The sequence below is a fragment of the Bemisia tabaci genome, chromosome 1 (genome assembly GCF_918797505.1).
Source record: "Bemisia tabaci chromosome 1, PGI_BMITA_v3".
NCBI classification, from domain to species: domain Eukaryota; kingdom Metazoa; phylum Arthropoda; class Insecta; order Hemiptera; family Aleyrodidae; genus Bemisia; species Bemisia tabaci.
Window position 1 is genome coordinate 59,351,557 of NC_092793.1, and position 14,877 is coordinate 59,366,433.

Genomic DNA, 14,877 nt, shown 5'->3' on the forward strand with positions numbered 1-14,877 from the left:
CCAGAGATAATCTATAACCGGAAATCTCACCACTGGTCCATGCGAAGTTTAGAAAAAGCGTCAATAACAGTTTGTTTCTGATGTGTTAAGAGTAACAGTATTAATAAGAGCCTCATTGAGACCGTAAGACCCAGTTTTGTCGTAGGGTTCCAATCTCGTGTGAGGCTTTTATACTTGTAGTACCTATACAACGATTACGGAAAATGTAATATTTTGTGCCTCTGCACTCGAGCAATAGAATGAATAAAATCTTGGATCTAGGTGCGTCACAGACCGGTCTCAATCCGGTCCTACAAAGTGATCGCGACACACAATGGACTCATTACACGAATTTTGAGGACTGACTGACTTACATGGGTGGAACTAGGGGGGACGGAGGGCGTACTCTCTCCCTAGTTATCCCCACTCAAATACTGCAAGGGATTTTGCTCAAAAAGTGCGTGATACATTTTTCATCCTTGTAATCATTGCTCGATCAATTTCTCGGTGAAAACAGCTCAAATTGCTCCCGAGACTATTTAATTTTTCAAACTTTTGCCGGGGAGGCCCTCGGGATCTCCCTTAGAAGCCAGGCAAACCTGGAGCTAGGGAGTCCCACAGATGTTCATTAATGAGGTGCCTTTCTACCCCCTTCCCCACAAAAAGTTCCCACTGATTCCACCCGCATACTTACATTTTCTTTATTCTTTATCAAGGAAAAATGTATCCCTCTAGAAAATCCTCCTACTAATATAGACTCGGACTTTTAAAAGGTTCATGTGTAATCACACGAGTCTTATGCTGTGATTTAAGCCTTAGCCAGGGGCGCACTGGCCCAGAAAGCTAGGCAGTGGCCACTCCCTAAACTTGAGTCCTTTCTGACAAATTTTTTTGTGCCCCATTCGGCACTTTCTGAGAATTCTCGCCGAACCGCTCAGGGCTTCATCTGTCTAAGCTTCTCCCGCCTTTATCAGGAGGCCCCCAATTATTCTCTTCTCGGTGGGAACCGCCCCCTGGCAACTTTGGAGCCAGCCCCTCTGACTTCAAAATGAATTGATTACGCCAACGAAATTCAATTTTTTGCGGCTTTCTGAAAGTCAGTAAAACTGTACGTGCCTTTCCAATTCCGATGCGCGCTAAATATAATACCTAACCTTCGCTTTTCTTTTTTTTATAGTGTCCATGATTAAATTTAAAATTCGACGGTACTCGGGCTGGGTGGCTCTCTGCCCACTGCGCGCGCGTTGGCGGAAAACCCAAAGCGGCAATGTTTCCATAATAATGAGATCGTTGTTGTTGTTGGATCAGTCATCAGCCGGTCAGCATTCGGTAGCGCCGCGACGCTCCACCACGCCGCCGCCGCGACGCGACGCGCGAGCCAGTCTTAACCTCGCTCTCTGCCAAGGGCACTCCTGCAATCCGCGCTTTTCGAACACCAGCACGCGAACCGACGCGACGCATCCGAACACGAGCCGGTCGCATCATACGCGTCTTGGAGCCGGCTACCGGTTCCATTACTAATTTTTGTGTGTATCTAGTCACTTTTCGAACGATTTCAGTCGGTCTCAGCGGAAGAAACTCTTCTCATCCTCTGAGAGTTTTCTATGTATTCATTGAAAAGCTCAACTTGAGATGACAAGTAGCTTTTCATCGACTATCTCGTCGGGATTTAGAATAATACCTCATTAGACTCAATGAGTATGTTTTTTTCCTCTCTTTTTTCTTGGTGACACTTCTTCGTACTCCAAGCACTGATCGTGGGTGTGAAGTTTTGGTGAAACGCTCATCGTGTTCTTCATTTTTGATATTAATCCGATTACTTTCTTCGTAAGCGGGCTACTATATTATATACTTAGTGTTCGGTCATTTTTAACTGAATTCCCAGCATAAACACAGTGAAGTAGTGATATCTACTCGAAGTTTTGAAGATCGCTTTGATAGTGGATAAATTGTTCTATTGGCGTTCGGGTCAAAAGTTCACACGCACTGAATAAGTAAGTCTGATACTTTTCCCATCACCATATTTCTTAAAAGTAATTATGTCATAAATTTTTCAATTTAATCACCTTCTTTACCTGCGAAATCACGTGAGATTCGGATTGTATTCGTAGTTGTTGACGAGGCCACAAGTCTAAGTCTCATGATTATCTCAGTATGGGGATGATAATATTGCGGCTTTTGAGTGTCCACTTTTGCCTGCCTTCTCAATTGAAGGCGAACCGAATGTGCTGCCTGTCTCCCGAGAGATTGCTTGCGGATATACGGCATTTTGGGTCCCTCTCCTGAGGTATAATCGTAATAATTTCGCTTAAAATGGTGGGAAAAAAAGATTCTTGCGACGCTCTCCGCGTGATTACAATTGTTACCGGCAAATTGTGATTGTCAGGGTATTTCAGGCAAATCCTAAGAAATTATTTAGACTCAATCTAACCCTGAGCACACAGTTCCTAGGTTGACTTTTATTGTCTGAACTGGGGTTTCCCCATCATACCTTGTCAAGAAGTAACTATATTCATATTTGTCACCCTGGTAAAAATTGGCAGTAAAATCTCTGTTCCAAAATACCATAGACCTACAGCCGGCTGTAAGATTTCCAATAGCTTCTATAGCCGGCAGCCGGCTACACAATTTCTTATAGCCTTTTATAGCCGATGACGAATAAGCAACCGCCAGGCGATAAAGTGTATGCTAAACGTTACTAATTACGGATGCTAGAACTTGGTGAGTTTTTGGACTACTGCTCTCTTTTTGGGCCGTAGTATCTAGATTTATTTCGCGAGGAAAGCTCCGTACTTTTGATGGATGCCTGCCATTCCTAATATATTAAAGCGCCTTCAGTTTCGTATGATACTGTGCAATACCTCTGGTGTGAAATAGTTGCTTCAAGCGCCGTGGCACGCTGTGGCGCGGCAGGTGGGCAGCCAGCGCGAAACGCGCGTTGGCGCCTACAAACCTAACAGGGATACTTCACGCGTTGCGCAATGCGTGAAGTATCCCTGTTAGGTTTGTAGGCGCCAGTGCGTCGCCGCTCCGCTTTGTGGCTCTAATATTTAATCAGGCGGAGTCAGCGTTATTCAACTCATGATTTTGAAATGTTTGCACATCCTGTATGGATTGTTCTCATTTTAATTGATGAAAAAAAATATGTATTAAAGGAAAATATAGTGTGTGTTTTGTAAATATTAAGGTGGTTCCGTATCAAACTCAATGATTTCCAAAGCACACGAATTTCACACAATTTCTTATAGCCTTTTATAATCGATGGCAAAAAAGCAACAGCCAGGCGATAAAGTGTAAAGCCCGGCTATAGGAACTATAGCCCGGCTGCATAATTTTTCATCGCTTCGTATAGCCCGGCCGTATGATTTTCTTCGCATTCTACAGCCAGCTATAAGATTTTCTGTAGCCTTCTTTGGCCGGCTATAAGAATCCCTATGGTACTTTGAAACGCAGCTCTTATCGCCAATTTTTACCAGTCCACACTATCTTGCGGGGCAAGCAACCTTTACCACTAGTTTCACTACATTTGCCATCTTATTTTACCGTTTTACCTTGTTAAATGCAGTTCAAATCACATTTTTAGTGGTTTTTTTTCTATTTTATTTTTGTCTGTGATAAATATTATCCCTTTCTGGCTCAAAAGTACTATTGTATCAATATTATTTAAATTGTAATGGGACAATATAGCTTCGTAATTATTCCAAGTAATATATTGCCCTCTACTCCACTGCAGGGTGGGTACTTTTTACAGTGTGATCTGGGTTATCCTTCAGTAGATAAAAATCTGATAATGAAACCTCAATGGCATAGCGTTACGAATTCGTAACAACGTATTTCCGGGGCTTTCAACAATTGAATCTTTCCCCTGTGCCATGATTTTGCAAAATTTCATTAGTTTTTTCTTTTTTTGAAAAATCGATTCCCTTAACTTTACAATTTTGGAAAAAAAATTGTAGTCAATTTTTTTTATTCAAGCTACAAAGTAGATTAGTGTCCCATAGAATCTGAGATCCAAAATTAATTCATGCCTCAGACGGTTAAACGCGAGCAACAATTTAGACTCTACAAGTGTTGTCTGCAGTTTGCATCAAAGAACAAATTGATTTGTGCCTTTGGCAAGGGAGTTGAAATTGAAGAAAACTTAATATTATTTGAGGAATGGCACCGGCGCGCGGCGCTTGCTATCGCTGCGCACCACAATAACCCACTTTCTATCTTTTTCCTTTGTATTGTTTGTCTGGAATATTGCCGGCTCGTTTCGAATATTCGCAAACAAATTTCAGTGCATCCAAGAAACTTGCTCCTTTTTAATGTTCCTATTTTTAAAAATTGATCAAAGAAAAAGAAAATTGTATTTTTAGCAAAGAGGTGTATACTGAAGCTAGCTATGTATATTTTCATATCAACTTTTCAATCAAGTAGTAGGTATGCAAATTCAGTGATCATATTCTACAGACTTTTGGAGACACCCAAGTCACACTAAAAAAAGTCGCTTTATTTTTTTATTTAGTTTCATTTTTTCTTATAATGCACGATCAACGGCTCTTTAATGACAAAAAAATTCAACCAATAAAAAATTAGTGAAATTGGGCTTATGCGTAAGGTATAAAAAAGCTTGTCCAATCCCTACCAATCCTTAATAGCGCATTTAAATGAGTTTTTTGTTGCTTGAGCCCAGGCTGATTTTAAAATTTTACAATTAGCTCTACTTGAGATTCAGGTAATGTTTGGGTTGGGCGATTGACCCACACCCACGCAGGTGGGTGGCTGTGTGTCACTTGCTGTCCGTCGATAGAATCTTGCCAATTCGGCGAGGTGAGACATTGCTCTCACAATCGGTCGGCCAAAATCATTCGTTACGTCACAGTGCGTAAAGTTCATGACCGGTCATTAACAACGTGACGAGCTTGCATTCATTAATTATTCCTTATCTACCAGTGTTTTTTTACCGTGACCAACTCCGCGGCGCGGCGCACGGTGGATCGAGTCATTAGGAGAGGTCGGACATAATTTAGAAACTTTAAACGCTTATAACTCTGTTTATACAAAATTTTGAGGCTTTGAAAGTGGTTCCATTGGTTTCCCCGTGGAAATTTCTTCGGAAAGCACCCCTTAAGGTTTAAAATATGACGAAATAAACATCGAAATTCGCAATTTTTGTCAAAAATGTTGTGTCCGACCTCTGTAATTGACTCGATCCACTGTGCGGCGCGGCGCGACGGTATGGAGGAGCGTGCTTCTCTTACACTTAAGCGTTGACAATTTAGGTCGGTTCTGAATAACATTCGAGTAAATCATAGGCGGACCCAGCAGGTCGATTATTGAAATAGACAAAGACTAAGATTATTATAGACAAAGCTATAGACAAAGAAGACATAGAGAGATCCTATTGGTGGAAGCGGGTGATTGCAAAGGATAAACGAGGTAGGTAATAGACTAATTAACAGCAACCCACGAGAGACCCAATAGTTAGTCCATCATTTTCTCCCTTCCGTCATCATTTTCTTCTTTCTATAAGAACCACCCATTTCAACCGATATAGGTCGCTCCATACTCCCTATGTCTTCTTTGTCTATTGCTTTGTCCATCAATCTCAATATCAGTCCACAAGGGAGGGTGGCGTGTGCCCCCCCCCCCCCCGTGTGCTCGAAAAAAGGGAGAAGAAAAAGGGGGAAAGGAAAACAATATGGAACAAAGGAAAGAGGAAAAAAGACACTCATATTTAGTAATAATTCCATGACTAGATTGAATCAAGCTGCATATTAGAGCTTTAACATTTCGACAATTTTCTAGAGGAGCCCCCCCCCTCCCCTCCCCTCGTTCTGTCTGGATTCGCCCTTGATATAAATTCATTGTGATTTTATTGTATTTTTATTAATTCTAAATTGCATCGTGATCAAGAGTGGAACTTTTGTTTTCCATTATTTACTCCGCTTTCCCACAAAATCATTCTCCCATCAGTATATTTTAATTCCTCTGTTACAATCTCACACAAGGCAGCATTGATTACACTCGAGTTCAGCGAAACCTTGCCTGAAGTACCTTTCTCCAAGAAAAAGTACGCAAGTCCTCCTTTCAAGTGTTGATAATTGTGTTTGTTTCTCGATTCGTTAGACACTTCACTGATGTGACACGTTTCTTTTTTAGTATCTCTGGTGCACGATGGTTCAAACAAAATTGCGGAGCTGGCCAGAGCTAAAAGATCCAGAGTATTTGAAGACGAATTCTTTCGTTACGGTGGAGTCTTGGATTGAAGGGAAGCAAGTGGATGATGGCGCAGAAAAACTATGGCGGATACACGATAAGCTCTATGATTTTACGGAATGGATACAGAAGCATCCTGGCGGGGAGACTTTTCTTCGAGTGAGCAAGGTCTGTAATCGATTATCGATAATTCCCCATTTGAAGCTATGGTACAGAATCGTTCATTGAAGCGTTTTTTGCAAACACCATGTGTATCGATCCTTTTCCATGTATCTAAATAGCGAATCAACGATAGATCGCAAAACACACCATGCCATAGTCTGTGAGCAAAAAAAATGGGATTTATGCATACCGATGATCAAATTTCAAAACCACTTATCTCGTTCCCGGTGTTTTAAAATATGTACGTTCCTACTTGTCAGGGATTTTTGAGCCCACACACTGATAAAAATATTAGTGTTCTTAAGTTACTTTGGTTGGTACAGGGAGCAAAACACAAACCAACACAAATTTTGTGTTAATTCTAGTAAGGTTTGCGGTGAATTTGGCGCATAAAGTAATGGAGGGACTGGGAAAATGCATTCCTCCGATCGCGACGTTCGTATTTACCACTCGTTTTTCATTTAATTTCTTCAAGCAAACCATCTGACAATTTTTTTGTGGAATTGTCAACCGAAGGCTAGGGTTATTTAGGACCAATAAAAAATTCGAGTTTTTAACGGTCATTTCGACACTGTTCTACGGATCATATTTACCTGGGATCGTATCGTGTACTTGCCACTAACAAAGTGATCTCTCCTTATTTTCAGGGAACAGATATCACGGAGCTTTTTGAAGCGCATCACGTATCCGTAGCGGCTGAGAATCTCCTGCCTCGGTTTTACGTCAGGGAGGCTCAAACGCCGCGCAATTCCCCGTACACGTTCAAAGACGATGGGTTTTTCAGGGTCCTGAAGAGGAAGATCCGCGAGGAGCTGCCCTCCGTCCCGAAGACGGTGAGACTCAAGTCCGTCCTCATCGCGGACAGCGTCGTCGCCACGGCCCTCGTTCTCCTCGTCATCGGCTCCATCATGAAGAGCTACCTCGTCGGACTCGCCGCAGGGGTCCCTCTCACCCTGGGAGTCATCGCCGCCCACAACTTCTTCCACCAAAAACCCAACTGGAGGAGATTCTATTTCGATTTGACTTTCTTGTCGCATAGGTAAAACTACACCTGGAAAAAAAACACATTGGATCTAGAGTCCAGACTCTTAAAAACATCGACAAGATAAATTACTCTTGCGATTCAATCAGAATCTAGCTTAAATCAAGAGCCAAGCCTCTTAATTTAAGCTGATTTTGTTTTGATTCAAGCAAAAATCCGATTGAATCAAGAGTATTTTTTCTTGTCAATGTTTTCAAGAGTCTGGACTCTATAGATACAATGTATTTTTTTCCAGTGTAAGCTACGACTTCACCCATTTAATACAGGAATAAATACAAGTAGGTAGCATTTTTCAACCGAAAAATCACGATATTTTGAAATCATGTTGCGATTTTTTTACGACTTTTTGGCGATAAAATCGCTAGGATCATCAATACCCGAGCGGTTATCCTCGATCTTGTAGCAACTTTATTTTCATAAAATCGCGTTCAATAAAATCGAAATTGTATCTCAATTTATCATGATTTTTTGCTGGATAATATTGCGATATATCGCCGATAATGAAATTGAAATTTTATTGCAATTCACATTTCTATAAATTGCAATTAATCGACCTACATAAGCCTTGTCTGAATCCCACCTCTTCCTATCGTAAAGCCTGGTAAGTCAAGCTCAGTCCCCTCCTCAAGTCGCCTTTACGTGACATTTGAACGTAGTATATTACAAAGTATGATGATCGCTATCCTTTTTATGTACGAGAATCCTGTGAGAGTACGTCTATGGTTTTATTTTTTTTAAAAAACTAAAAGTGGAATGCAACTGAAAATGAGAATATAGCACCTCGTTAAATCGTTTGAGATTCGATTTGTTGGTGGGTTTTGACTTATCGTGGACCTAAAGCCGTCTTTTGCTCAAAAGTGGACTTTGAAATTCGTCTATTGAGCAAACAAGCACGTTGAAAAAGTCTAAAATTCTTTCCTCAACACACAATCACTCGATCTCCAATGCTTGCGTCCGGATGCACTTTTTCCTCGTTCTCTGCAACCGAGTTTGCCCAGAGAGATACATAAGAAAACCTTAGTTAAGTAAATGTGCAAACTATTATGCAGATTGTTATCAATACTTCTCACTCAAGGCCAGATTTACCTACTTGCCGCCCATGGGCCGCCTGTATTTTGCCGCCTCCTTCTCATTCGTATTGAAACATCAATAAAAACCATCAAGTGAACGTGCCAGCGGGGAAGGGGTGCATAAGACGCGTTTACTCGTGTTGAACACATGTTTTGGGAATGCCCTGTCAACACTACTAGCAAAAGTCAAGTTTCGTAAACCTATCTCTGTGTGGACAAGGCCTTTCATTCATAAGATATGAACAAAAAAATTATGAAAGAACAAACATGAATGTGGTTTCAATGATTTTAACTTCCGCCGCCGCGCCGCGCAGACCGCACCGTGTTTGGCGCAATGCGTGAAGTATTCACGCAGTCTTGTAGGCGCCATGCGTTTCACGCTGACCGCACTGTGTTTGGCGCAATGCGTGAAGTATTCATGCATTCTTGTAGGCGCTATCCGTTTCACGCTGACCGCAATGACCGCACTGTGTTTGATGCAATGCGTGAAGTATTCGTGCAGTCTTGTAGGCGCTAATATCTGTTACATGCCGATCGCCGCGCTGAGGGCCTCTCCTTTTCATCTCAAGTCCTCGTCATCATTGCTCTCTGCGCCGCGCCGTTCGAGGCCAAATTGCGTGTTTGGTCTCTCTCTTAACTCGACTACTTAAAGGTGCTGTCTCTTGTATCACTGAAAGACGACAAAATTAAAAATTACTATACTCTCAGGAAATGAGAGATTTTGTCGCCTTTTCTCGTTTGTAATTTTTTTTTCTAAATCCGATATTTTTTTTTACCCACATTTAAAAAAATTGCAAAATTTGCCGCCCTCTAGATTTGCCGCGAAGGGCCGCGGCCCATGTGGCCACCCCTTAATCCGGCCCTGTTCTCACTCGCAATTTACGTCGTTTTAAAGTATAAGGCATCTCATTTTATCAGATGAGGAAGCATAAGAAAATACTCTCAAACGACAGAATATCGTATATTATTCAGATCTGGTTCCTTTACATATTCTCTGAGCTGTACAGCGATGAAATAAGTGAAACGAGGAGAAAAGAAACAAAGAAAAGCAAAAATTTCTGTAGAAATTTGAAAATGCGTGATACGGACGACGTGTATCGTGCTCTAAAGAGTGAATTTCAGACGATTTTGACACGTTCAACGTGATTTTATAGAGATTTACAGTAAACGGTCTGCACCAGACCCATTTTTAAATAAGGGTAGATTTTTTTTGAGAATAATTTAATGTACTAATTTTTTCCATTTCAGGGAATGGATAGTGTCACATGTGATGAGTCATCACATCTACCCGAACACCAAGATGGATCTCGAAATCGTTATGTTCAGCCCGTTTCTTCAGTGGCTTCCAACTCCAGAAAAGAGTTGGATCAGCAGGCACTTGAGCCTGATTTATGCTCCAGTGGTTTACGGCTTCTTATTCTTTGCTCAGGGGATTGTTAGGTATGTTTCTCAACAGTATGGCGTAGCTAGTATTTTTTCAATTGGACGTATTTATGCTGAATGGAACTATGTGCAAGTGGAAAGATAGGATGTGCTCTTAGTTGAGGGCCATAAGACCGAGTGGGAATTTTAAAGCGCCAGTGACGTCAGCGGCGACGAAGCCGCCGTCTCCGAGCATTAACTCATGAGCCCTGTCCATAACGCTCTTGTCACGTGCCCACGGCTCACGAGTTAGCGCCCAGTTCCTTTTGATTTAATGTCAAATCCCGCTTTACATTTTCTCAAAAGGAACTATATCCACTTTTACATTGTTTCTTATCCAGCTCACCACGAGCACACCCCATCTTTCCACTTGCGTATAGTACCTTTTAGCGTAAATAAGTCCAATTGAGGATCTCCCTTAAAAACCATTCTTATGGGGAATCCAAAGTTAAAAATTACTGGAAGTCACGACAAATGACTTACCGGTATAATTTTCTGATTAAGAGGGGTTGAAGACCCTCTGAACCTACTCGGCTACTTTTCTCACCTATCTCTATCGCCCTGCCTCTTATTCTCACACTAGCACAGAAACGAAATTATGGTTATTCGATCGAGTTGTGGCTCTATTCCAAGACAGCTTCTTGCAAATTATTATGCGAGCTGTAAGACTGTTGCGTTGGGCAAAGAGGAACAGTCCAATAACCATGCATACCGTTCCAGTGTTTCACAGAAATATGGCGAAAATCGAAAGAAAAAAAAAAAAAAAAACACCTCGATGCATTGTTGGAGCGAGACTGGAGCGATTGTAAGAAGAAACGGAATCGACGCACATAAAACGCTTCATTGTGAAAAAATACTTCCTAGCGTGGCTTCAGAGGCCGAATAGTTGCATCATTTCAAAACCCATTATCATTGTAGGAGAGTACATATTAGCTAGTAGTGGAGTTGGTTGCGACAACTATTAGATTAACCGTGTGGACGCACGAGAAACGCCTTCATTTTGAGAAGATACTTTTGAAGATAATACGTGATTTCAGAGGCTGAATAGTTGCATCATTTCAAAGCCCAACTAGCTGTGTAGCAGCGAAGATGAGCGAGTAATGCGGTTGGTTGAGATAACCGCTAACTTACAACTCGCGATAAAGCCACTGATTTTAATTACGTGGTTATAGGACATTTCGTCAACGATTTTTTGTCTGCGCACCTGTTTTTTCCAGTAATTTACGTCCACACGTTTTTTCGGCACGGGAGTTTTGGTCCACGTGCCAGTTGAGACCCAAAGTTAATTGGCCCACATGTAAATACAAACGACAATTGCTCACGACGTTTTTGTATTAAAATATATAATGTCTTGGAAGAATGAGGGTTTGCTTGTTTTTTTGTTTTGTTTGTTTGGTCCAACGGAGAATAATATATAGTTGAGAGTTTTGGTAAAAATGGGGGAGCGTCAATTCCATGAGACAAAATTCACTAAAACTCTCTACACCTCTTTGGTGTAACAGGACTTAATGATCTTTCAAGAAATTTCCACCTTATCATACCTGAACCGGATAAACCTCTAAACTCTCTTTGGTGTAACAAGACTTAATTATCTTTCAAGAAATTTCCACCTTCTCATACCTGAACCGGATAAACCTCTATATTTGCCTCAGCCAAAGGCTCTTAGATTTTTCTTGTGTACGATAAGTATCTTGATTTATTTTGCGAGGAAAGATCTGTAATTTTAAAGGATGCCTGTCATTCTTAATACGTTCAATTTCGTATAATACTGTGCAACACCTCTGTTGTGAAATAGTTGCTTGCGGCGCCGCGCCGCCGTACGGTGGGCAGGCGGCCAGCGCGATACGCGCTTGGCGCCTTCAAACCTAAGTGGATACTTCAAGCATTGTGCAATTCGTGAAGTATCCACTTAGGTTTGTAGGGGCCAGTGAGCCTCTCGCGCTGGCAGCGCGCCGCTCCGCTCTGTTAGGCTTTAATATTTAGCATTTTGTAACTCATGATTTTGAAATGTTTGCACACTCTGCATTGATTATTCTCATTTAAATTGATGGGTAAAAAATATGTATCAATTTATCAATGGAGAATAATAATATAATATGTGTTTTTTAAATATTGGTGGTTCCGTGTCAAATTTAATGATTTCCAAAGCACTTTAATTGTTTCTTTTACATTTTGTGCTTTTATTGTGCTGCAGCGAGGTGTACGCGGAACCAAACGCTCAAAATTTGACGTATTTGACTCTAAAAGATCAATGTACAAATGGGTTAAAACTAAAGATTGCGTGCTTCTTGGTTTTTTTCCTCTTTTATTCATTTTTGCAGTTTCTGTCGGCACAACTGCGGCTTATTGAGATTAATGGCGCTTGAAAAAGGTTTTACAAATATTTGTCACGTTTTAAAAATATACATGTTTTCAAAATGAAGTAATAATTTCGTAAAGAAAAAATTAAAAAAATGAAAAAAAGTACATATACACATATAGGGTATATTGTACATTGAATATTTTAAGAATAGAAATAAAACCAAATATTCACCAATGACAATTTAAAAAGATGATTCAAAAGGAGAAAGTATTAACATTTCATTTAGAAAATGAGCAACCATAACAATACCTCCTTCTCTCTCAATTTCTCATTTCCATATTGTCAATATAATTTTACATATACCGACTAAAATATAACGCTTGGACCAATTCACCGTTGCTTATTTTACGTGTGGGCGCAAACTACTAGACAAAAAAGGTGCGCTGACAAAAAATCGTCGACAAAATGTCCTGAAACCAATTACGTCTTACCTGAGGTGCTTTTTCAATGACTGCCTCTTTTTGGCGATTTTGTGATCACTATTATAATAAACGAATGCTAAGACTGATCTAAAATCGTCTCTAGCCTTTAAGAAAATTCATATTTTGTAGGCTAAAGAATATCTAAATTATTGATGGGACAAGAATGTTCTGAAGTCAAAGATAGCCCACGTATAGTATCTTGAGTGCTAATTTTTTTCTTCTTTCTTTTTCTTTTTTCTTTCTTTCGCAGATTGAACTTGTTTGGTTCATTTTGATTTTAACTTTCTACAAATTTTCACCTGATACCCAAATTTTTACTGAACACCTGGGTCACCATAAAAATAACATTATATTTCGTCACTTTTGTTGGTGCCCCGACATACTTGACGTAGACATAACATAAAAATAATTATATTTTAACGTTGAAACTGCTGTATTTTTTGCTTTTAATCTCGCACTAAACTCGGTGTCTGAGGTAAAAATTATGAAAATGCGTAAATAAGTAATATGAATTAAATTTGCAGGTTTTTGAGGAAGGGCTTTCAGTCTCATGACTTGGCGAACTTGGTTGTGCCCGGCGTTATTTTGGTGGCTTCTTCCTGGGATATTATGTTCACCTTGAAACTCTGGGTCGGAGTTATTTGGGTGGCAAGCAGTATATTTTCATTCATAGGAACAACTGCAGCCCACCATGCTCCTGATTTATTCCACGAAGGTGATGTACCACGGTAAGTACTCAGCAATTTTATCTCTGATTCTCAGCCGCATACCAATGGCTCAGAGTCAAAAGTGAAACTACTACCAATGGCTCAGAGTCAAAAGTGAAACTACCTCAAGGTTGGGGGTAAAAAATGGATGCTGCATAAAGAGAAAATGTTACGTTCACTGCAAAATTAGAGAAATGCTTGTTGCTTACGAGTGAAAGGGTCTATCGTGCCATACGATATTGTTCATTCCGTATATCATGTTCCCTTTAATTTTTTGTCCTGAGCACATATTTTCAAAACGCAATAGTGTATTCCCTGCGGAAAAGACACTAAAAAATTGTTAAGAAATGTTAATGCCTGGTAAGTACTTTGCTCCCTATCCCTATCCCTCTCCTTTCTCTCCGCCCCTTCCATACTACTGACGGCATCAATCTAGTAGTGCGACTTACGTTCGTATGACGTTCATATGACGTCATTGCGGACCATTGATGACGTTAACAGGACACCTGTTGATGATATCATCGGGATATATCGGGGCCTTTTACCGTTGCCTACGTAGGCAAAGCTTTTACCTACTGGCGTCATTAGACTTCCGTTGATGACGTCATCGGAGCACAGTCCTAATATCTTATGTTACAGTGTAAAAAGATCATGAGAGTAACGCTGAGCGCATAACGCCGCAGGCGTTCACGTAGGAATCTGAAGGCGTATCCCTGATATGTTAGTGATATCATACTCCTCATAGTAACATAATCGTCAAATATATAAGTATAAGCCTTTGCAGTTATACACTTGAAAAAAATTCGCTTGGATCTAGAGTCCAGACTCTTGAAAACATTGACAAGAAAAAATACTCTTGATTCAATCGGATTTTTGCTCAAATCGAGAGCTAAGCCTCTTAATTTAAGCGGATTTCCTTTTGATTCAAGCAAAAATCCGATTGAATCAAGAGTATTTTTCCTTGTCAATGTTTTCAAGAGTTTGCACTCTAGATCCAAGCGACTTTTTTTCCAGTGTAGTGTAAACTCGTTCAATATTTTCCAGAGAGGACAGAGACTGGGGCCTACAACAGCTGGACGCGGTGGTCGACCGGAAGGAAATCAGCGGAAGTCTCCCGCTGACCCTCTTCACTTTCGGGGACCACACTTTGCACCACCTCTTCCCGGCGCTGGACCACGCGGTCCTCGAGCACTTGCACCCGACGTTCGAAAAAGTCTGCGCTCAGTTCAACGTCCACCACGAGGCCACGCCTTACTGGACCCTCATCAAAGGCCAGTTCCAGCAGCTGGCCAGAACCACGCCGAGGGTCTTCCCGCTCAAAGCCGCCGAGAAACAGAGATGAGACCTGCTGGTTTATCTGAGGAGATTTTTTCGGGAAAACAGGGGCGTCATTATAGCCGAAGCTGAGGGGGGAAGAATTTTTTCGGAGGAGATAAAACTAGAATTTATTCAAACTTCGTCTATCAGTTACTAATACTGGAGCGCTTCTTTCCCCAAATTTTCAGAC

The 14,877-nt window shown here is 40.9% G+C and overlaps 1 protein-coding gene across 1 annotated transcript; it reads left to right on the top strand.

The window, feature by feature from the left end:
- The first annotated feature begins 1,336 nt into the window (after positions 1-1,336).
- Positions 1,337-14,808, top strand: LOC109036642 (cytochrome b5-related protein). The gene is made up of 6 exons (XM_072304498.1): positions 1,337-1,973; positions 6,127-6,351; positions 6,993-7,384; positions 9,706-9,897; positions 13,188-13,391; positions 14,415-14,808. Exons 2-6 carry the CDS (start codon positions 6,142-6,144, stop codon positions 14,710-14,712), a joined length of 1,296 nt encoding a protein of 431 aa, XP_072160599.1. The 5' UTR covers positions 1,337-1,973; positions 6,127-6,141; the 3' UTR covers positions 14,713-14,808.
- The last annotated feature ends 69 nt before the right edge of the window (positions 14,809-14,877 follow it).